General features: G+C 37.5%; 1 protein-coding gene across 4 annotated transcripts in view; it reads right to left on the bottom strand.

Annotated features, from left to right (window-relative positions):
- Positions 1-702: 702 nt before the first annotated feature.
- The window catches only part of LOC116295145 (ATP-dependent chromatin remodeler CHD8), a 37577-nt gene continuing 13671 nt past the window's right edge, over positions 703-24608 (bottom strand). For 2 of the 4 annotated variants that reach the window (XM_031702896.2, XM_031702897.2), the window contains exons 10-40: positions 24213-24340; positions 23198-23273; positions 22606-22718; positions 22391-22445; positions 22219-22282; positions 21275-21387; positions 19811-19972; positions 19488-19568; positions 18308-19030; positions 17046-17134; positions 16650-16740; positions 15945-16055; positions 15547-15722; positions 14650-15036; positions 14178-14270; positions 13615-13715; positions 13208-13325; positions 12625-12712; positions 11979-12039; positions 11463-11593; positions 11142-11215; positions 10889-10987; positions 10353-10551; positions 9995-10110; positions 8988-9510; positions 7310-7531; positions 5878-5947; positions 5432-5476; positions 4688-5103; positions 4377-4430; positions 3168-4064 (exon numbers count right to left, since the gene is read on the bottom strand). In XM_031702896.2, coding sequence (XP_031558756.2) covers positions 3453-4064; positions 4377-4430; positions 4688-5103; positions 5432-5476; positions 5878-5947; positions 7310-7531; positions 8988-9510; positions 9995-10110; positions 10353-10551; positions 10889-10987; positions 11142-11215; positions 11463-11593; positions 11979-12039; positions 12625-12712; positions 13208-13325; positions 13615-13715; positions 14178-14270; positions 14650-15036; positions 15547-15722; positions 15945-16055; positions 16650-16740; positions 17046-17134; positions 18308-19030; positions 19488-19568; positions 19811-19972; positions 21275-21387; positions 22219-22282; positions 22391-22445; positions 22606-22718; positions 23198-23273; positions 24213-24340 — 5391 coding nt within the window. In that variant the 3' untranslated portion in view covers positions 3168-3452. Of the gene's footprint in view, positions 2875-3167; positions 4065-4376; positions 4431-4687; positions 5104-5431; positions 5477-5877; positions 5948-7309; positions 7532-8987; positions 9511-9994; positions 10111-10352; positions 10552-10888; positions 10988-11141; positions 11216-11462; positions 11594-11978; positions 12040-12624; positions 12713-13207; positions 13326-13614; positions 13716-14177; positions 14271-14649; positions 15037-15546; positions 15723-15944; positions 16056-16649; positions 16741-17045; positions 17135-18307; positions 19031-19487; positions 19569-19810; positions 19973-21274; positions 21388-22218; positions 22283-22390; positions 22446-22605; positions 22719-23197; positions 23274-24212; positions 24341-24608 lie in introns of those variants that run through there. The other 2 variants (XM_031702899.2, XM_031702898.2) reach the window with 2 other exon arrangements.

Genomic DNA, 24608 nt, shown 5'->3' with positions numbered 1-24608 from the left:
CTATGTTTTGCTCAAATCTTAATCCCATTCCCACTTTCGTTTGTTTGTGAATCTCATTAAAAACTCCGGCTTAGCCATTCTTAGTGCCTTCATCCATCGCTCACTCCCCATTAACGTAGCGTGATGACACTAGCTAAGAACGGCTTTGGGGGCACTATATCATTGGGTGTGTAGGCATATCTTAGAGAGTTACGGATGGGGGTGATCATTGGTAAAATACTCAACATTTGAGGATCAACTTCCAAAAACAAGAGAGTAATAAGATTATCTGAGGAATGCAAGGTGAGGAATACAACAATGCTAAAAGGTATTGCCTGACACTCCAAACAATAAAAAACACACCCAATTCCTATTTCCCCTTTTCTCTTTAATTCATTCATTCTCTTTTTCAATCCCAATGGACCAAATCCACTTCAGCGTAATGCTTTCCCATTTCAGACCATGTTATTCCCTTGAGTATCATTTCTTTGTTGAATATGGATACCACTCAAACAAAGAATCTTATTCTCAAGGGAATGACACGTGGTCTAAAATGAGAAAACATTAAACAAATTAAATTAACGCCCAATTGGACTTTCATTCCTCCTTTCTTTGCCAAAAGCAAAATAGTCATTCAAATGGTAGATAAAAATGTCTGGGTACACAAATGGCCCTACCACACCCATTTGGAACAACCCTTCTCAAACAAATCAACCACTAAAATAACATTTTTTCACAATTTATTAGAATAGTCAGCAATAATATATTTTCGTTATGAATGTTATCAATAAATATATTCATAACCAAAGATTCCAAGTATGTACGCACGCACGGCACGTTTCCGCCCATATTTAGGCACAGTAGCATATAAATGTTCCATGGCACAGAATTTTTATTGGTAGCAAAGTTTCTTTTTCATTCAAAGAAAATAAATAGATACACGAGTACGTCAAAAATGTTTATATATTTATATATTATCTCTTATTTTTTTGGAAGAAAATAAGATACTGTCTAAGAATTTTTCAAAAGGTGTGTAGAAAATGTTTTGAAATTGCAGTAACAGTGGAATTATTCTTGAAAATAGTCTTTTCTCCTATACATTACTTGAATTTTTGGGTCTCCATTTTGCAAAAAAAGCATAAAAAGTTAAAGCTGAACTCGGGAATTTCAGTTTGCAAAGGTTCTACATTACTCTAGTTAAATACTGCAACTACAAGAGAATTGTGGATTCAAAAGCTATCCTTCTACACACGTTTTCCATAATTATCAGTAGAAAAGTGAATTCAGTACATTTTAACCATAGAAAACATTAAACTGAATTTAATCTTAAGAGTGCAAACAGTAAACTTGTGAAAAAGCAATAGAATAGTTGTAAATTTATGCTTAAAAATCCTTCATTTTCTACTGATTTCTACTTTTTCTTGAGTTTAGTGTTGGTACTATAGTTTTAGATTTTCAAACAAATATCTAGGATAATGCGTATGCAGTAGAAATTATCAAAACTCGTGGATTTTTAGATAATATTAATAAAAAATGGTGAAAAGAGGAAAGGGGTTTGTTAGGGGGGTAGGGGTGCTTCTTTGCATTTATGATTACTGTTATAAAAAATTAGGGGGGTGGGGGGGGGGGATGAAAATATAAATCATTTCCTCTTTTCATCGACCAAATATATTATGAACATGACAAACATAGATTGAAAAAGAGTAAAAAGATAAGACACCTCTTGATATGCATTCCAGATAGATCCATTGAAGGACCAAAAAGGCTGATTTATGTGGTACAATTTTTCCTTACAACTGCCAAGAGCAACATGCTTATGCCAAAGTCTTAGCTGCCATTAGCAAGTTGGACCTAAAGAAACTTGTTCCAAAAAGCTATCAAGTAGCTACAAGTCAACAAAATTAAACACAACAAAATATATTAATATTGATCTGAAAGCCTCAACCCAAAAAGGAAAACATTTACAAGATCAAAATTCAAAATTTATTAATCAGCTGCATTAACTTCAAATTGACTCAAATTGACTTGATAGCTGCTTGTGTTGCAATAATGTTTTTTTTAGAGAATTGGTACAATTACCTGAGTGAACACAAAAAGGCATTAAATAAATTCATTATTCAACAGTTAAACAAGTGTTTTTCCCCAATAATTTGTTTATATCAGTGTAACAATCTCTACTATCTGTCCTATCATGAAGTCAGGCTTCCTCAAAAACATTATAATGGAAATTCTTGGGGTGCATGTTATGACAGACCTGTTATGACAGCCACCATGTTGGTTGACAACGACAAAGGATTCCTCATTAGCTTCTTTTGTTAGATCAACCATCATGACAGCTGTTTAATTATTACTTATATCTCAAGGGATTTTGAGTCATGTGGTTGTACCATAAGAATTGTGATTGTATTGTCTATCTCAGATTAATCCACCAAGCTAAAGCCCTAGCCAATATAACCTAACAGATATTCAATTTTCAGTTTGCCAAAGAAAGCCTGCTCTCCTACTTACGACAGCACCACTATATCAAAAGCCAGAAAAACGAATACTGTGCTATGGTTTGTGCTAGAAAGTAGGATGTAGGTGGCCTTCTGTTACACACTTTGGTAATTGCACTAATAAAATGAAGATATTGGTGAATATTTGACAAGTTATAGCAAAGGAGGACTATTATAGACAATCGTTAAATTTGACAGACTTTCAAATATTATATTTATGAAAAATCAAAATAAATACAGTATGAATTGATCAATGTACAGTTCCATATTTAAAATAAATTTGATACAAGAGCTTAAAAAATTCACTCCTAGGAAAAAGATTGTTCTTTCATTCATTAATTCAATTGTTCATTCTTTCATTCATTCACGTCACTCATTCAATTCAGTGAGCCAAGATTAACTGTACAAAAAAGATAGGAAATGTTAATAGAATTGCAAGCCCTTTGCTTGAGTGCATATTTATGTACAATAACTATAATAATAATAATGGTAATCATAATAATGATAATAATAATAATATTAAAAGGCTGGCTGACGCCAAGATTCGTAAAGACAGTATTTCATATCACATATCATCAAAGAAGGAGAAAACATTTAACTGATTGCAGTAATTTGAAATGGAAATTGTACTGGTAGAACACTTTGTCAAATGCAATATTATTGACTGATACGATATCATATCAAAAGAATTCCTTGGAAAAGATCTAGGTTGTTATTAACTAATATTCCTACTTATAACTAAATGCTACTGAACCTAATAATGCTACTCATATGTCTGAATAAATCAATATACTTAGTACAATAATAATCAATTTTTGCCTGCTTCTTGTAGTGTTTCCTCACCACATATGTAGACACTTAAAATAACATGACATTAAAACAGTTTACACTATATCCAAGGTATTAACACTCTTAAAAAACTTCACATAACACTCACATGAGAAGAAATCTTAAAATGACCATTGTAACTCGACGAGGTTAAGTTAGTAATGTTTTAGGGCTCTTAGTTTGTGAGTTGGCGTTACCTTCTGGTGTACTAAAGGGTTTAGTGATAGCTTCAGGGGATGAGCTTTCTTCACCCTGTGAACCAGGGTCTTTATCTAGTCCAACTGATGCCCCAGTAGACCCGTTATTTAGCCCAACAAATGGATAGCTTCCATAGCCTGGTTGAGCACTGTACATGGGGTTGTAAGCATTTCCAAACATAAAATGTGAAGGTACCGAAGATGGGCTTGTCAGTGGAGACTTGGCACTGACTTGATTGTTAGGGGCCACACCCATGCCATAGGGGGTTGGATAAGACATCCCTCCAAAAGGACCATATGTTTGTTGATATCCACCAGTTTGGTGCACCTGATCATATGAATACCCAGGTGAGTTGAAAGAGTTGGGTGATGGTGATGGGCTTGAAGGTGACGATGACCTTGACGAGTCATTTTCTTCTTGTTTAGAAGTTTTAGTGTAGTTTGCGTTGTTATAACCCCCAGTGAAGAACTGATGGGACAAGGTAGGGTTGGCAGTAGTGGGAGTGGTGGGGTTTGACCTCTGTTGCTCACTAGAGGGATGTCCATATAGTAAAACTCGATTATCCTATCAAATAAACAGCCAACATCAGTCAACTACTTAACACACCACGAGGTAGAGCCTCTCAACCTGATGCCACACCACATGCATTGGGCCTCTCCCTTGATTCAGGGGTTTCTCTAGTTTTTACTCTGACCCAGAATTATCAATATCCCAACTTAGATCAGCCGAAGTTGTACAAAGCCAGACTAGCTAGTGCTAATCCAGGGTTAGCTCTAATAATACCTACAGAGTTAATCCTGGATAAGCACTAATCAGGTTTTGAAAAACTAGGCTCTGTTTCAAAGCACAAGATAAAAACTAGATCTGTAATGTTACCTTAGCTCCTTCATTTCTGGTGTCGACATTTTTAGATGGCACAGGCATGGGTGACTGATGAAACAAAACACCAAAGACATTAAATCAATAACATTTTAACTTGCAAACTGGTTTGTTTCTCTCTCTCTCTCTCTCTTTACGGATGAACTAGATTATGTAAGGGGAATTCGATTGTAAGGTTTCAAGTCTTTGGCAAGAAATACCTGCAAAAAGTAACTAAATATTTGAGTGGGGTCTTATTTTACTCTGAAGATTGTCTTGCCGATAACCTTCCTCACTAAAGCAATCGCAAGATAATGCTTACTACATACCTGTTCTTTGTGTATGCCCATAACAGGGTTAGGAATGCCGTTCCCAGGAGATATCTGATGATCACTCAAGCCAGGTAACTTGACCTTCATATCACCAGCCGTTGACGGCAAAGTCCCACCACCTGGCCAATCATGACCTAAGTATTCCCCTAGATTGGTACCTCCAGAGTTAACTTGACTGCCCGCAGATCCGAGCTTATCGGTTTTGGGCTTTCGACCCCTCTTTTTGACTGTCGGTGGTTTATCAGGCTTTTCTCCTTTATCCTCCTTCTTTTTTCTGCGTTTTTTGGGTGTTTTCTCTGTGTGCAAAGGGTCTGCAGGGTACTGCTGGTCAAGTGGGACTGATGAGTCCATGTTTATGGCATTTTCAGACCAGAAGCTGGCATCTTTTTTATATTTTCTAGGTTTTCGATGGACTGAAAAATTGATGTTAAAATGTCAACACCGATTAATGATATGGTTTGAAGGATGGGAGGTATAGCATTGAGAGGTTTGTCTTCCACCACTGCATATCAACCCAAGAGTAGAGGTACCAGCTGGTTTTTTCTTCCACTATGAAAGGGTATTTCCCAACCCCCTCAGCTATCAACTTTTGTATCCCAAACATATTCAGTGGAGAATGGACACTCTTATGTTATATAATCTCTCATGTCGTTTAATGCCATAAAGAACCTAGCCTTTCTTTCTTTCCCATCTTTTTTGTAATTAGTCTATTATTTTCCCTTAAAACCAAAATTCATCTACCTGGTGCTGGATCGCCATCACTTCCTATGCTATCTGTTTCACCTTCTGCAAGATGACAAAAATATAAGAAAAATCAATGCTTTAAACCAGACAACCAGTATGCAAAGCTACTCTCCAGAATGATTTACCCAAGAGATCTCTAGTAAAGATCATAGAGTAACCTTATAAGGACAAGAATCTTTAAGGTTGGGGTTGATCAAGGGCAGAAGAGGACAGGGTGTGATAGAGAATGGTGAAGCAAACAAAACAAGGGTCCAAAGCTATTCTCCAGACTGATTTGGCCCAGAGGAGTAAAGATCATTCAGTAACATATGTACAAAAATCTCTGACTGGGGTTGATCAAGGGGGAAAGAATCTAGAAGCTTGAAGGAAATAATATTATCATAGAGAAGGGAATCCTATAATCAAGGTTGTTTGGGATTAGTTAATACATTTTAGGATTTTACCTTTGACTAAAAGTCCATCCTTTTTTCTTTTCCTTCTGTGTTTTTTGAGAGAAAGTTTTAAACCCTCAACCTGAAGAAAACAAGATATTTAAATCAGTTTAATCTTACTATAGGTGATCACAATAGGTGATCAATATTCTTTCTTCATTCACACTCTAAGGTGAAGTCCTTGGTGCCAGCCATACATGGCACACAGGCATAGAGGATAATGATGACACACAGGCATACACGGCACACAGGCATAGAGGATAATGATGGCACACAGCCATACATGGCACACAGGCATAGAGGATAATGATGGCACACAGCCATACATGGCACACAGGCATAGAGGATAATGATGGCACACAGGCATGCATGGCACACAGGCATAGAGGATAATGATGACACACAGGCATACACGGCACACAGGCATAGAGGATAATGATGACACACAGGCATACATGGCACACAGGCATAGAGGATAATGATGGCACACAGCCATACATGGCACACAGGCATAGAGGATAATGATAGCACACAGGCATACATGGCACACAGACATGGAGGATAATGATGACACACAGGTATAGAGGATAATGATGGCACACAGCCATACATGGCACACAGGCATAGAGGATAATGATGGCACACAGGCATGCATGGCACACAGGCATAGAGGATAATGATGGCACACAGCCATACATGGCACACAGGCATAGAGGATAATGATGGCACACAGGCATGCATGGCACACAGGCATAGAGGATAATGATGACACACAGGCATACACGGCACACAGGCATAGAGGATAATGATGACACACAGGCATACACGGCACACAGGCATAGAGGATAATGATGGCACACAGCCATACACGGCACACAGGCATAGAGGATAATGATGGCACACAGCCATACATGGCACACAGCCATACATGGCACACAGGCATAGAGGATAATGATGGCACACAGGCATGCATGGCACACAGGCATAGAGGATAATGATGACACACAGGCATACACGGCACACAGGCATAGAGGATAATGATGACACACAGGCATACACGGCACACAGGCATACACGGCACACAGGCATAGAGGATAATGATGGCACACAGGCATAGAGGATAATGATAGCACACAGGCATACATGGCACACGGACATGGAGGATAATGATGACACACAGGTATAGAGGATAATGATGACACTTTAAAGCATGGTTTTGTTAGAGTACACGTCTGCATGAGCTCTCTATATCGTATCCTATAGGTGGACAAAATGTTTATAAACTTGGAATTTCAATCATTTTAACCATAGGTTTTGTCACTGTTTTATTGGATTGCTAAATAGATTTTGGTTGGCAATTTAAAATATAATCAATCAAAGCAATTTCCACCCTATAGTCTATAACAAACTATACACACACACGGCACATTACTTAAAAACACACCCTCTGGACCTGGAAAGCCTTGGAAGAGTCATCCTTGCCAGCAGCATCTAGTATCATCCCTGGGTGTATCATGTCTATATCTACCATGTTGGATAGAGCTGCAGACGGAGAGGCTACTCCAAGCTGGTTGGGTATGACAGGTTCTAGCTTGGGTTTGACTGGCCAGACACCCTTGATTACGCAATCACAGAGCTGGTCAAGGCGCTGCATGACTATACGATCCTGATATAATGAAACAAAACAAGTTGAGAATGAATATGATCTTTGGGAGTATAAACTGTAGCAATGATAACAAGAGCAATAGTGATGAGAAACGAAACAAGTTGAGAATGAATATGATCTGCAGGAGTATAAACTATAGCAATGATAACAAGAGCAATAGTGATGAGAAACAAAACAAGTTGAGAATATGTTCTGCAGGAGTATAAACTATATCAACAGCAACAGAAATAGTGACCCCTTCAATCTACTACCAACAATAAATACCACACACACAAAAAAACATCTTCCAGCTATGACCAGCATTTAGGTACACAACAGTAAGGTGTACACCCTGCCATAGTGGCATTTTGATGCTACTTTCTAATGTAATAGGGAATGAATGTTCACCCAGGTACTGTAAAAAGAATGCTACATTCATGGTAACGTAATATTTCAAGCAAGGGAGAGAGTTCTTCCTCCGATTTCCAAACACCGAAAAGTGAGTTAAAAAAACGAGGCGCAGCCGAGTTTTTTTAACTGACTTTGAGGTGTTTGGAAATCTGAGGAAGAACTCTCTCAAGTGTTTGATATTACTTCTCAAACTCATGAATATTTCTTGGAAAAAATCAAAGAAAAACTTGACGAAATTTAATGCAAATTAAGAACACATTTCCAAACCACCGTCACAGTAGTGATTTGCTTTGTTTTCTCCTCATTACATATTCATGAGTATGAGAATGATGGTTCAATGACACTTAGTAGTAGTCATGATCTTGAAACTTCAATTCAGTCACCACCAAAAATCTTCCTGAAGACCACACTCTTCACCTAGTTGAACCCACTCAACAGACAATTTCCAATCCTGGGTTTACTGCAATTTTCATAAACATGCATACTCAGTAGCTGCATGTTAAAATTTGGTTTTTCCTTGCTGTCAATCAAAACCAATCAGTTGGTACCTTTCATATTTTTGATGGCAGCAGCAAAAAAACAAATTCCTATGTGAAAAACCAAAAAAAGCAGTAAACCCATTTTCAATATTACATGAATCTGTAGTTGCAAGGGTTCCTTGCAAGCTACCAGTACCAGTTGAAGTTTGTATTTTTTTACTGCTGTCAATTAAAAATACTAGTAATCAGTCTGTATCGTTTGGACTGCGTTGGTGTTTTTAGTTGAATCAAATGTGTCGCAGCAGATAATTTTATCACTGTAGGTATGAAAGATAGTATACTGACGTTTCCATTTACTCCAACGAAGGACTAACATTCAAAACGTCAGTGTACTATCTTTCGTACCTACGGTGATAAAATTATCTACTACAACACATTTGATTCAACTAAAAACACCAACGCAGTCCAAGCTAGTTCCAAAACTAGTCGTAATCTTTGTATCATTTTTACAATGGCCACATAAGTGTGCAGGTCACTGCTAGCAAGTTTTCATAATATTGAAATTTGCTATAAAGAGTTTTTCCTACCTTAGGCCATTTCACAGCTATCATTGTGCTTTCTCCAAACCCAGTACCTTGCCCTTCAACAGTCTCACTCATTTGTGAATCTTCATCTATACCACCTATAGCATTAACCGTTGTCAAAATAGACTCCTGTACTGAACTTTCAACATCCTGACACTCTGATTTATCATCATCCTGCTGTTCATTCATTGATTGATCAACTGAATTCTTGCTTTCTGACCAATCAGAAGTTGTTTCATTGTCCTTTTCAGTCACATTTGACTTGATTAAAGGTTCTAAAGATGTGCCATCCAAATTTTGCTTGAATATGTCAGAGACATTTGGTAAATTACTTTTATTTGTTAATTCTTCTGAATTATCAGTATTAGATGGCAAAGAAGACTGCAGTGCTGCTGCCGATGACAGATCTGTGTTGTCCCATGTCTTGTCAACAGATTTATTTTGGGTAGCTATCTTGGTGAGAATTTCAGCAAAGCAGAGTTCAGGATCATTGAGAACATGGTAATCTGTTCTTACCAGACCATGCCTGTGTGAAAGAAGAGTAGGGTGATTAGACTGAAGTATGTTTTCAGATCACACTGACTTGATCATTCACAGGAACATCATTGAATGGTAACTATTTGGTGTGCAATGTTTAGTATGTACTGTCATCATCAACGACTACAATACTGCCAACCGGTTGGCTCAATTGGTTGAGCATCGGACTTTTGGGTCAGACACTCAGGGTCTTAAAATAACTTAGGAGAAATTGCTGCTTGGATGACCACTTTAAATGGTGGTCTTGTCTCTCCACACTTACCAACCAACATCGGAGGGACGTAAAAGAACCACTGAGGACTAAAGAAACCCTGACAGTGACCACCCTAAGTGCCTACACCTCATACTAACCATCTCTCATTCATAAATCATTGTAAAGTGGCTTTGAACATATCCATATGGAAAAGAGCGCTATATAAATATCATATCATCTCAATCAATACCAACATCATCATCATTATCATTTTACTTACTTTACTACTCCCTTCATCAGATCCATATCATGCACTCCTGGAATCCACCAATCAGGAAAGTCTGAAGAGGTTTGAGCAAGCTTAAGCCGTTCTTCCAGGTTTTCATGTGGAAGTACCTACAAGAAATCACACTGTGGTTTACAGCCATCCTTGCAATGATTTGAAAATCAGGCATATTTTCCGCTTTTCCCAAAGAATTTAAAATTTTCATCTTCCATTTTTGGTAAAGAACTCAACCATTCAACAGTCTTGGTCAATCTTTCTATTGGGTGTATCATTTGCCTCTGAGTTTTTGCATGTATTGATTAATAGTAAAACCGTCAAATGCAATGGCCAAATTTTTAGCCTCGTTTCATACCTCTTCTCGTATCCTGGACAACAGTTGTATCCTAAACAGACATCTACTGGCCCTCTCTTCTGAAATGGGTTCCACATTGGTGTTCCGTTCACTGTCCTCTTCCAATGGTCTGCCACACACTCTTCGACACATAGCCATAAAGTCCTTGAAATACTCGGTTAAGCGATCATCAGTCTTCTTGTCAAGACGAGCCAAACGTCTGTTGAGTAAATATTTTTTTAAATGTTACTGTTAAAAAACTGCAAATTAACTTGTCAGCCAAGTTTTAGAAATGGTACACATGTATAAGCCTTCAAATTTTCATTAATGCCCTGAAATCTCAGGCCTAATATGAGTCAGAACCCAGCTAACTCTCACATTCAATTGGAATTTAGCTTGTTAAGCTTTGCAGGTGAAAGGAAACTGGGAGAAACCAGAGAAGGTTCTCAAATCAAGCTCTACTCACATGTGATGCCAAGTCCAGGAATAGAGGTGAGGGGAGAGTGCACTAACACTACACTCAAGTATGACTTTAACTATAATGGAATGCATATTACCTGAATTGTTTCCAGTCATAAGTATCATCTTCTTTGTTGTATTCCACACCAAACGTTGACACAGTCCTGTAAAAGTCTACCTCTTCCCTTTTGGACCATCTAAACAAAAAAATATGAGATATCATGTTAATCTAAAAATCTAGATACACCTATTCACAAAAAAACGTTGTTGGTCGAGGAGCTAAAATGGGCGATGTGAGACTAAATCTGATGAGGTACGACTGAACTTTTGAAGATTACTTAACCAACTTACTTTTGTGCCATTTCAAGTTTCTTTTGTTCTTTTTGCCTGATAGCCTCTTCAAACTTTTCTTTTCTTTCTCTCTCCTTCAAAAAAATAAAAAATAAAATCAGTCTTGCATATCATGAAATTGTAAGGCCCAAATTTAGGGGGGACGGGTTCGCTAGCTACACAGTGATAATGTGTTACCCTTGTAAAATGAGGGCAATTCAAATTCCATCTATTCCTTCCTCCCTATCTTTCTGCCTCCCACCATTAATCCTACCCCCCATCCTATTCATCCCTCTCCACAGATTCATTAGTAGTTATAACCATGTTTTGTCACCAGCTTACCTTCTCAGCAGCTGCCTTCTTCAGTTCTTGTCTTCTATGAACTCTTTGGTAACCACTGACAAGTCTTCTTAGCCTGGTGTTCAAGTCAGAGGCACTTGGCCACGTAAGTCCTGTTGAATTGTTTTCTGAACCTTCAAATATAACAACAAATAATTACAGCATTAAATCTCCATGTCCTCTGGCTGTACATTTGTGGTGAAGACAGGACACAAGTTGTGTGACGAATCTACAAAGGACACTTGCATTATGGTGTCATTAACTACAACTACAACTACGACACAAGGCAATACGAATTTGAATATGTAAGGAAATTCGCAAAGCATCTTGGTAGTCGTAGTAAAATGATGCCATCCTGCAAACGTCCTATTAACTTGTCAATATTTTTGATTCCTTATTCTTACTCAAGTTGAAAAATAAAAAGTTCATTGATATTTGTCCTTCACTTTAGAGTGCACAACTGCATGAGCTTATTATATTTTATCAAAAAGTATTTTTGTTAGTTTTGTAGCTACTGACCTTCAGTTGCTTTCTCTCCCTTTCTTGGTGTTGCAGGAGATGAAATAGCAGATACAGTATCCTGTATAATGAATGATCAAATAATGTTATCAACAACAAAAAATTATTATTGACATTGCTTTGTTCTAACTATTGAACCCTAAGGCTCGGGTCAAACGTTGACCTCCACATGAGCTGAACCTAATATTGAAACAACAGATAACAAGGTGGTCTTCCTTCATTTCATTGGGTTTGGCTAATGTGAAGTTCAACATTTGACCTGAGCGTAACGACTCTCCAGCTGATCTGAAATAGTGAGATGCCTGCTATTGCAATAAAAATACAAAACTCATTATTTATAGTTATAGTTTAGTTATAAAAAGCTTATCGGCAATGGGGTTTTTCATTTGGTGGCTTGAAAAATCCATACTTTTAAGAGGAAAAGTGACACATCATTTTTGAAAATTTTTAAAATTCTGATTGGCTAATATTTTCGAATCCAGTGGCTATCCCTGTCCATTTTTTTTTGTTATTATCAGAGTAATCTTTCTCAAATGTAATGGCAATAAAGTTTGTTTTCATGAATGTTACAGATGCACAGAACACTAAGTTTGCCTCAGACATTTTCCTCAAGATACGAGACAAAAAGAACTGTTTGTGTTCTTACCTTGTCTTCATCATCTTCTTCCTCTTCATCATCTTTGGAGTTGGATGGTTGATGATAATCAGGATCATCATTAGCATCATCCTCATCCCTGCAAATACAATTGACATAAGCTGTTGGTCTGAGAGTTAAGGGGCTTGGGTCTGCAAAATTGTAGGGGGGTTACTTTATTTTGAGAAAGTGGTTGGGGGGGGGGGGGGTGGGGGGCTGAGGGGGTTGCAAGCTATTTCAGGGTGATGTAAGGGAGGTCATGCAATTGTTGCCTCTACCATGGAGGGGTGGGGGGGGGGTGAGTCATATTTGTAAAGCTTTCTATGTGATTTTGCCAACAGCCTCCCCACCCCCATTTGCTAATAAATGAAAGCCCCCTTATAGACTTTTTAATAATAATCAAGTCATATTTTATGAAAAGATCAACGAACAAGTAGAGTTTGTCCTTTCAGTAGGAAGGCAGCATGGAGTAATCTCATCAGAATAATCAGATGAATGAGATCCATGACATTCATCATTTGGACAAAATGGTAATTGTAAACTAGTTCAGAATTTTTTCTAGAGAGCATTCATTCCGCACTAACTAGATACGTACCTTTCATCTTGATCAATAGTATCATTCTCTGCAGGATCAGCATTGCTGTTTGATAATCCAACCTTGGACAAGAAGCAAAGGGTGGGATCTGCTCTTATCAGGTTGTACCGCTCGTAGCCTGCAAAAAGATTAGAAAAAGAAAACTGAATTATTCAATCTCACCACAATGGTGTATGATTAATATAATTTTGCACCCGTCGGCTTGATCAGTAAAGGTATGTTGACATCAGTGTTCAGAAGTCTAACATGTGGAATAACATCACATCAAAGGGTGCACAAATAATATAAATAGATTAACTGAAAGGAAAGATGTCACTAGTCACTAGGCACTGATAAAGTTTATATTCAATGCCTGGTTTTATATAGGTATTTCACTCACAAATATACTGTCTAATGTACCAACATACCATGTTTGAATACCCCAACCAGGAGTGACTTGTCGCAATCTATGTCCCACCAATCAGCAGGAGGATCACCTTCTGGGTTGTATATCGTAATGTCCAGGTCACTAGATGAGAAAAAATAGAAAATGGTGTAAATACTGATCGTACGAGGGGATCAAGACCACATGAAGCACATGTTTAATAGTGATATTCAAGGTCTACAAACAAGGCAGTCATATTTTTTCATTCAATTTTCCCAAAAGATCTCTCTGGTTCCAAATCAGAGGTGTGAAAACATATAATTTGCCATCACAACAAAGTAGGTCTTGGTGAAGGGTATATCAAGACATTTCCATGACATTCCTATGCCAACTACCAAACCTCTATATTTTTGCAACAGCAACTTGTATGTTTTTGCACATGTGGTCGGGAAGCACTGACGGCACATTAACATCACTACTACTACCATCACAGCCTCATTCTAGGTAAAGAATGTCAACATATTGTTCAGAATGTGAACAGCTTTGATTTTAATCATTGGCTGGCTTTCATTATCCTACCAGATACGTGGCATACAACCTCCTTACCTTGCATTACATGAACCCTCTCTGATAACTGGCACAAGGGCACCTACGACTTCTGTCTTAAGGTAGTAAAGTAGTCTGACCCTCAGGAGAATCCTGTCACAAAGGAAAGATGACTACAATCAGTGCTATAACTTTTTCATGTTCATCTTTACCTTAAAGTATCTAATAGACCTTTCCGGAATTTGCTTGAGTGACCATGAAAACAATGATTCAAAGGTTGAACTTGATACTTGTAGTGTTTATACATTTACTGTATTTATCAATTCCAATCTTGACATTACCATTATCATTGTCATCATCAATACCATTACCATTACAACATCACCATCGCCATCGCCATCGCCGCCGCCGCCGCCGCCGCCGCCACCACCACCACCACCACCACCACCACCACCACCACCACCACCACCACCACCACCACCAACACCATTGCCCTCACCAAAACCATCATCAAACAATAATCACAACATACTTATTGCAGTGGTGTTGTAAATGCTTCTTGTAGCCATTATCAAGGATAATTGTCTCAGGATCAATAGTCTTCCAGTCTGCACCAATTTCTATCAAAGCAATGGCACTCTTATTTGCATTCTTGGAGCTCTTTCCTTTCTTGCCTCGACCTTTACCCTTTGACGGTGTAGAAATAGGTGAATAGGTCTTGTCTCTATCATCAATGGAGATCTTATCTCTTGACACAGAAGTCTTGACGATGTCTCGAATGAAAGATTTGACTTTGTCATCACCATGGTAATGGTGTAGACAATAAACCAAAATGGAACGTGCAATGCATTCAACGTCTCTTTCAGCAAGTTTACTCTTGAACCTGCCATGGAGAAGAATCTCCTTGAATCTGCCCCATCTGAAATTCAAAAAAAAATCCATGATTGAATTGAAGAAAAACAAGAAAACAAGGAGTAAGACCCCCAATACACAGGAGTAAACCAATAGGCATTATAAAATAGCTGTTATAAAACTCTGATTGGTTGGAGGGCCCATGGGTACGGAGATGCAGCACATTTCCTATTGCATCATTCATACACCTACTTGCAAGAACGTTGTGGATAGGAATTATATTAAAAAACAAAAGAAGATCACTGAAGCTGAACTTTTTCTTTTAATGTATTCCTTTGTCACTAAATTACTAATGTTCTAATATCGCATGACAACGTTCTTGAAAGTAGGTGTCTCCAAAATAATGGCTTTTGTAATTTGTATTTTATAAAACAAATTAAAAAGTTGCTTGCAGTGCCGTGTGCAGTCAACTGCACTTCACCAATATGCCTACCATGTCTTCTTTTTTTAGGAGTCACACTACTCTCTGCTATCAAATGGTGGTTCATAGCGGGTTGACAAGTTTTCAGTAGCTTACCCATAGATGAGAAGATTCTTTTCAACTCTGAAGCACTCCACTCTGGTCCAAGCTGCTCTTCTTGGTACAATGACTTCCTCTTCCTCCTCCAGGTCAGACAGCTCAAAGTCACCATCTTCATTGCCATAACGTTTGGTCTGTTTGCGCTGACGAGGCATATCAATGATGCGATCATCCTAGCAAAAGCAAATACAACAATGTAAACATGAAGTGGATTGCACACATGGATAGTCGGAGGTTTGCTAGTACTAGATACTACATCATGAAAACTGTTATTTTGCTTTGTTGTGGTGTTGCTATTGATAACTTACTTTGAAAAGTCCATATTTATATCATTTAAGGGTCAAAGAAAGGGTGGCAAATACTAGGAACAAGATTTTGGTTGTTCATTATTTTACCTTGTTGTTAATGTAGTCCATGTCTAGATCAGCTTTCTTCGCCCATTTTTGCCAGAAATCTGGATCATCAATATCGATGTCTTCTTCTCCTCTGTTTGACACAAAACTTGCCTATTAAAACAACATGAAACAAAAATGAGTCATGGAAAAAATAAGTTTATGATTACTGTAGTTCTTTATCCACAAGTCAGAATGAACAGCCTCATAATAAGTAAGAGTTGTCAACAGCTTATTCAGAATGTGAACAGCTTGATTTTGAATCACTGGCTGTCTACTCAAAATATTCCAAGAATCAACAAAATTTAAAAGGTTCTGGGGAATTACTAGTCAATATTCATGTTTGAAGGGCAACTTTTGTACTGCCACTTTTCCAATTTTATTGAATTTTATTGAAATATTTGCAAACATTATATAATGAAAATATAAAAATATAAAAAGTGGCCCACTTTTTGTGTTGATTTGAGTGGGGAGGAACTTTTGACACCTTGGGAGACAACTTATGGAGGGCTATAAGTTAGATAAATCACTATTGTGTCTTCCTCTTCAAATAAAGTTTATCCTGGCATATTGTAACAAACAAATTCTTCTCATGCATTATGGGAGGTCTGACGATTAAACAACCAAACACAGACTGACAACAGACACCACCACACCTTCTGAGCCACTTGTTTTGTTGCTTTGCTTTCAAAGGAGGCTGACACTAACCTTTGCAAAAGTAGATCCCTTTCCTTCAGATTCTAACTGGATGATCTGAGTTCTTCTTTCTAAGATCTGATCAATATCCTCCTCACAAAACCTGAAAAGAAAAACCAGGTGTGAAAAAGGGCAGTTTGCAGCTAAGGCCCAGTTCACATGGCAACATAAGCATAAACCTAAGCAAAGCATAAGCATAAGCATAACAATGGAAACTTTTCCATTCTTATGATTTTGCTAATGTTATGTCACTTGTGTGACCTGAAGAAACATATGCTTATGTCACTAGTGTTGACCAGTCTTATATTATAAAGCACTACACAACTGAGTCAACATATGTTGCTCATGTTCATGCTTGTGTTTGAAGTAAAACCAGGTCTAAGAAGAGTTTCCTTGAGAAAAACTTACTTAGCTCCATCATCACTGTCTTCTTCCATGATAGCACCATATGCTCCTTTTTTCAACAAGTCTTCAATCTCTTTCTTAGACATTGAGCCCTAAAAAATACACAATTTATTGTATAACTATCACTCTGAACCAAATTACAATGTAACACTGGATAAAGGTGTGGTAATACAGGCAGCAAAATCATGCAATTATTGTACAACATTGTTGCATTACAATTTGCAATGCAACAATGTTGGGTGAGAATTTGTACAATTTTGTTGTTTATATTACCACACCTTAATCACTGTAGGGAAGGTTAAATGTTTGATAAAAATATACTTTGTTGGGTTCATTTTAACAAATATGAACAGTGTTAGATTTGAAAAGGCAAACAAGATTACAAAACCCTTAACAAAATAAAGACCCCACCCGTCCCCCACCCCACCCCAAAAGGAGCATGTCATTGCCAGATGAAATTCAGTTTCAGTTTGAGCAGGAAGCATCCAATATTGATGGTTTGCAAGGATTCCCAAGAAGACATGGCAGCTATGTTGGTGGTATTAGCAATGGAAGCTTATGGGAAATCTTTTGTTAAATACAGACAAACATAGTCATGATTTTTTAATGTGGAAACCAAACATAAGAACATCATTATACATCATTATATTTTTAAGGATGTAGATACCGTGTCTAAATATTCAAGCAGAAAACACTGTGTTATGGTGCAAAGCCTCTATTAATGAAAATCTGTCAAATTTATTATGTGGTATATATCCCATCAGAAGGAAGGCAGCATGGAGTAATCTCATCAAAATAATCAGATGAATTAGATCCATGACATTCATCATCTGGGATTCATACATCTTAACCCACCCACCCCTCCCTAGGATGCTTCAAGGTGGATCAATCACCTTGCAAGCTAATATTTTTAAGAGAGACAAATGACAAAAATTATGGCAGCCACAGTCTTAATAGGGACATTTAGATCCAGTAGACCTTTCCCGAATTCCCTTGGATGACCACGAAACAATGGTTTGAAGTCGAGACTGAACTTGATTCTTTTATTCATTATTCGAATTTGGGAAAGGCCTATTACGAGTACAAGAATGAGTATGAATACAAGTTGGAAAAAAAAAATCAATAGTGCCAATCTTGAAAATTTTAAAAATTGTACCAGTACTTGTTTTCATACTCATAATGTCCTAATGTGGAAACCAAGAATAAGAAAAAGATTGGACCATGTTGTACAACACAGCACCAAATAATGTAGAATATAAACTTACATTGCTGCTAGCATTTTCCTTAGTGTTCATGGACTGCAATACAGCCTTATCTAGACCAAGCTTCAGACTTGCCCTGTCAAACATCTCCCTCTCATAAGAGTTCCTTGTTATAAGTCGATAGACCTTCACCGATTTGTTTTGACCAATCCTGTGACATCTTGCTTGGGCCTGAAGATCATTCTGTGGGTTCCAATCGGAGTCAAAGATAATGACAGTATCAGCAGCGGTAAGGTTAATACCAAGGCCACCTGCCCTAGTGCACAGTAGGAAAACAAAGCGGTCTGAATCTGGCTTTGAAAATCTATCAATAGCAGCTTGTCGCAAGTTCCCCCTGACACGCCCATCTATCCTCTCATAGGGGTACTTCATGTGTACTAGGTAGTCTTCTAGAATATCAAGGCATCGGACCATCTGTGAAAACACCAGCACCTTGTGGCCTCCTATTTTCAACTTTGGAAGGAGTTTGTGGATCAGCACTAGTTTTCCGGAGGCTTCTATCATGGCATACATGTGTTTGTCAAGCCTGTTGTTAGTATACTCTGACATGATTTTGTCTTCTGCTCCATCAATAAGGAAAGGATGATTGCAACACTTTCTCAGTTCCATCATGGTATTCATAAGGTTTGGGACATTGGCTGTAGAGCCTGCACCTCTGGACAAGAAGGCAAAGTTTCGTTCGATGATGGCTCTGTAAAATTTCTTTTGCACGGTTGTCAGTTCAACCTGTTTTAATAACAAATAAAGCAAAGTGGATGAGACAAATGTGAACAAAAGGTAAAATTAATTGAATACTTATTTTAATCTTTAAAGGCTTAGCACCATCATGTGATGGCAGCCATGACAGAAGGCATAACAATAAAACCTTTTTTTCATGTGAAACTGAATTCTTTCTCATATAAACCACATTAGACCAGATTCAATTGTTTATGCCTCCTGTCATGGCTGCCATCATGTGATGGTGCAAAGTGTGTATAAAGCAAAATCCATGATGAGTCAAATGAATTATGTGGTATATATCCCATCAGTAGGAAGGCAGCATGGAATAATCTCATCAAAAAAAATCAGATGAATAAGATCCATGACATTCATCATCTGGGATTCATACCACTTCTTAACCCACCCACCCCTCCCTAGCACGCTTCCACGGTGGATCAATAAGAAAAGCCTTTCTGTTACTCACCTCAATGATGGTCTCCTCTTTTGGTGCAATGTTCTTCTCAACATCTTCCTTCAATCTTCTTAACATCATTGGCTTCAACAGCTATCATGAGACAGACATATTTTAAATGATATTCTAAACGTTATTCAGGAAGCTTCAAAGGTTGTTCTCAAGGTTCCCTGGTATGTTTTACTATTTATTTTAAACAAATCACACATGGAAGTATGATAAATATACACATAGAAATTGTAAAAAAGGGTAAAATATTTTGTCAAAAGTGTAAAATATTATTTTACATCCAAAAGCTATTATTACACTTCTCTTTGTTTATCACTGGTTTTTACCTGTTTGAGTTTTTCTACTTGTCCCTCAGTTCTCAAGTTGCCAAACTCCATCAAGAAAGCTTCTTGACAAGGAAACTGAGCTGGCTCTAGGAAGTTGAGTAAGCTGAACAGTTCATCTACATTGTTTTGTAGAGGGGTTCCTGTCAAGAGTATTCTGTGTTCCTGGAAATAAAACAAAAGTTGTCAGATACATTGTACCACATTTTAGAAAAGTAACAGTACCTCAGACATCTCTAAGTCATAGATCCCTTTCAAAACTATCTTGGATTTAAGGCTTAATTGAAAATATAAAAGAAATCACACTTTTTAACACTTTTTGGGTACAATAAGCCTATGGATGAAAAGGAGTAACATAACATGCATAATACAATGCTGTTTGTTAGCTGGAAAATCATTTGGATTAATTTTCAACTCTCTGATAAAGTTGTGTCTGTATTTCTACTATTAAGGAGAGAATTTCACCAGGCAGGAGGCCTAAGCTTAAGCTATACACAGTATGGACCCCTTGCAGCATGTCGGAATTCAGCTCAACTTGGAGGACATAACAGAATAGGTTTACAATTCTCAGAAGATGGAAGTTATTTTGTTATGTCCTTCAAATTGAGCTGCTTTGATGTCACCTACAAGTGGTCTATAAAATCGTTCTATTATGTCACAGCTTATTTTTAACTATTAAAATGACTTTCATTGAATGGTATCCATGAGTACACCTAGGACCCTTTTGATCCTTGATAGAATGTGTGCCTTTCTTTTGTTTTTTTTTTTCCATGTTAGCCTTGCATCCAAGATACTTTTGAAAGGGGTATATACTGAAAATATCCCATCAGTAGGAAGGCAGCATGGAGTAATCTCATCAAAATAATCAGATGAATTAGATCCATGACATTCATCATCTGGGATTAATACCCACCCACCCACCCCTCCCTATGTCTTGATACTATTACTAATAGAATCTTTTTCAAATTCTTTTCCTTATTTATGTGTTTGGGAGTTGCGAGGTGATAAAGGACTGTTCATAATCCAGAAATTATAAACGATCCCTAATAGACCTCTTTATGTCAGGTGTATTTGTTTTCCCATTTCAGACCATGTGTCATTTTCTTGAGAATAAGATTCTTTGCTTGAATATATCCATATTAAGTATCTTATCATGCGCAACTGTTAAACAAAGAGATGATGCTCTAGGGAATGACAGTCTGAAATGGGGAAACATTATGCCCAAGGTAGAGAGATCTATAAACCCCTTGCATTGAATTCCTATAGGAATTGTTCTGGGGGACAAAACAATAGGCTGTCTTTTCTTATGCAAAAAAATCCATTGTTTTTTCCTCAGAACAATTCTTCGAGGGACTCAGTGCAAGGGGTCTATTAAGCCAAAAGAATCACACAAAAAAAATCTGAAAGTAGTGGAACCAAGAAATAATACAAAGAATGAAGAAGAATTTATCAACAGACACAACTCACCATTTTCAAGTTGTTTAGTCCTTCCAACAGCTTACAGTTCCTGTTCTTTAATCGATGTGCTTCATCTATGATAACAGCTCTCCATGGTACAGTACTCAACTGAATGTTATCAGCTGTACATCAAGAACAACCCAGGGTAGTTAGAAAAACAATGCTTTAGACATATAAGGCATTCTGAGATTGGGGAAAAAGCTGTGTTGAGTTGGCATCCCATTACATTTTGGGGCAGTTTTAGGGAACAAAATAGCCACCATCTTGGAAATATGTCCCTAAAACAGCCCCAAAATGCACTGCAATGTCAACTTAACCCAATTTTTTCCTAGACCTTGGAACTTGACCCAGTTTTTTTCTCAACCAATATTTGCAGAGATCTGTGATCTACCACAGGTAACCCAAACTAACTAGAAAAACCTAAAGTGTGCAATTGTTATGGACCTTAAACACATTGCGCCATGTTTATTCCCAATAAAAGCCTTTGTTTAAACACACATAACCTCATCCTGAAGCACTTTAATATACGGTCATGCAGAGGGAAAATCTATTGTTCTAGTCCAGATGGCTGCTTCATAATAAGTGTCCATCAAAGGAGCAAAATCTAGGATTTTGACTTAGGGGTTCACTAAGGGCACAAATGGTGGAAGTACTAAAGGTGCAGGTATTAAGGGAGTCTAGAGACATGATTGCTGGAAGCTGGAAAAGCTATTTCCAGCATTTTCAATGCATTTCTGGAAAGGGAAAGGGTGCTGTTGGTTATGCTTACTGACCCTCCCAAAAAATCCACTGCTTTGAAATAAAAAGATATTTGAATCTCTTTGGTGCCATTCCTTGAGATAAATTTAAGCCTATCCATTTGTTTTTAATCCATGGGAATAAAAAAAGAAAACTTTGCCAACCACCACATGTCCTTAGCTCAGCTAAGCTTAGTTCAACTCATAATAGCTTACCTATTATAATTTCATATGTTGTTACAAGGACATTAAATTTGAAAATTCCAGGTACAGGATGACCCTGAAAAACAACACAAGTGAGAATTTGTTAAGCATTAACAAGCAAAGTAAAATAAAACAAAATAATAAAGTAAAATAATAAAATAAAGCAAAACAAAACGATACTTACATGTTCCTCTCTGTAATAGAACTCATACTCTTGGATCAAGTGTCTACTTGAAGCACTGTTAAAAAAGATATAAATTTTATATAAAGACATGTTATACATATCAGATGCAACAGATACAAAAGAAACGACAAGAATTTCATCAAGAAAAAGCGAGATTTGTTTTGTGTTTCCATGTTAGCCTTGCATGCAAAATAATTTTGAGAATAGTCCATTACCTTCCATGATAGACTACAACATTCATTTCACTCCAAGATTCAAACTCTCTTTGCCAGTTAGATATCGTTGATAATGGAGCTATTACTAGCAATGGGCCACGTATACCAAATCTCTGCACAACAAAAATACAACAGAATGTTAGTGTCTGTTAATGAACCAACATAGAGTTGACAGAATTTGATTATATATCTATTTTGGTAACTAAATTCATCAAAACAATTTTTAGAAGTGCTCGCCTAACGCCAATGAAACCATTGGTTTCGAAAAGCTTAAGCAGTCAGAAAGCTTAGTCATTGTTAATTTAAAACTTTTATGATTTCTGCTGAAGTGACATTGTGTAGTTCCAAAAATTATCCATACCCCCCTCACGGAGGAATCTTTTTAAGACACCTCCCCTACCCCCCGGAAATATCAATTTTCTTCCATACAAACTCTGTAATTTTTGCTCTTTCTCTGACTCCCCTACTCTTGGGAAATTCCAAATTCCTCTGTGGGGTGGGTATGGATGATTTCTGGAACTACACATTAGGCTTTAGGAGGCTTCCCAGCAAAATACATTCTAGAATTTTAGTTAAATTTAACATATTATACCTGCATCTCACAGCAGAAAGCTATGGACTGAATAGTTTTGCCCAAACCCATCTCATCAGCAAGGATAGAATTTTGTCTGAAAAGAGTAAATATTTAATTAGTTCAATAGTCCCCTTCACAGTTCCCTGCGCTATCTTAAAAGGTATCCATGCCTTTGCATCCACGTAAGACGAACTGTGAGCTTGCAATGATAGAGACTTTTTTAACACCTTGAAAAATTATTCACATGTCTCTATCATTGCAAGCTCACCATTTGTCTCACTTGGATGCAAAGGCACAGCTACCTTTCAAGATGGCACAGGGAACTGTGAAGGGGACTATTTATAAACATGATAAAAAATTGTAGCACATGTTGCTTTTGAGTGTTAAGTTTTTGCATTGATATCTAAATTAAAAAATAGGAGTCCACCCCAAATATGTGTTGGGAAAAAAATTCATTTAATAGACATAATCTATTTGCATACATCTCTTATAAATGACTGTCTTTTTTGCAACCTTTGTTGTATCATCATATCATGTGGAGCCAATACATCTAGTCAAACTAGGGTTGCAAGCAATTTTTTGGTTCACTAGTAGCGTGAGTTTATAATTTACATGGACACATTATTCATAAGGCACATTTTTTTTTCTTTTCGTAATGCACAAAAGAGGAAGCAAAGGCATAGGTTCTGAAGTAGGGAAAAGTTACACCCAAACATATCAGCTTGAAGGCTAATATGACATGACAGACAAGAAGCAGGGAAGGTGTGCACACCTAGTGTGGCCCCTCTCACCAATGTGACCCGCATTTGAATCCCAGGCTCAGTATCATATACAAGTAGAGTTGTTTGGTTCTCTCCTATTCTTGAGAGTTTTTTTCTAGGTTCTTTGATTTTCTTCCCTTTTAAAAAATTATCTGCTAAATTCTAATTCGATCTTTGGGTTACACCTAGTTGTAGCCTAGTTCTGTTGTCATTGTCCCATGCTGTGACACAACAGCACAAGCTTAATAGATTTTAGATTTTAAGAAAGATACCTGTTACACCAACAGAATGACAGCCAGTTGACTCCCTCCAACTGGTACTCTCTCAAAGTGTTGCTTTCTTTATAGACAGGAGAAGCCTCTAGCCTTATCCACTCATGTGGGTGTGGACGAGGACGAAACTGAAACAAAGACAATGATAAGGAATGTCAAAGTCACGTGATAATTTAACCTTTAAATGTTTCACTCTTATGGTAGTCTAGCCTTCTACCCAGATATTCTTAGTGTCTGTCACATAACACTTTCCTCCCTACCAACGTCTGCTTACTTGAGGAGAACATTCCTTTCCAAAGTGACAAATTATTAGACGTTCATGGGCAAGGAAACATTGCTTGACAGACCCTAAGGAAGTCTTCAGAGGCTAATGATCATCTTGATCAAAATAGAAGT

Source organism: Actinia tenebrosa, unplaced genomic scaffold (assembly GCF_029948245.1).
Source record: "Actinia tenebrosa isolate PJP-AT-01 unplaced genomic scaffold, QUT_ActTen_1.0 PGA_scaffold2__45_contigs__length_23673736, whole genome shotgun sequence".
Lineage (NCBI taxonomy): Eukaryota > Metazoa > Cnidaria > Anthozoa > Actiniaria > Actiniidae > Actinia > Actinia tenebrosa.
Note: the sequence above shows the minus strand (reverse complement) of the source record. Positions and strands in the feature narration are given on the sequence as shown.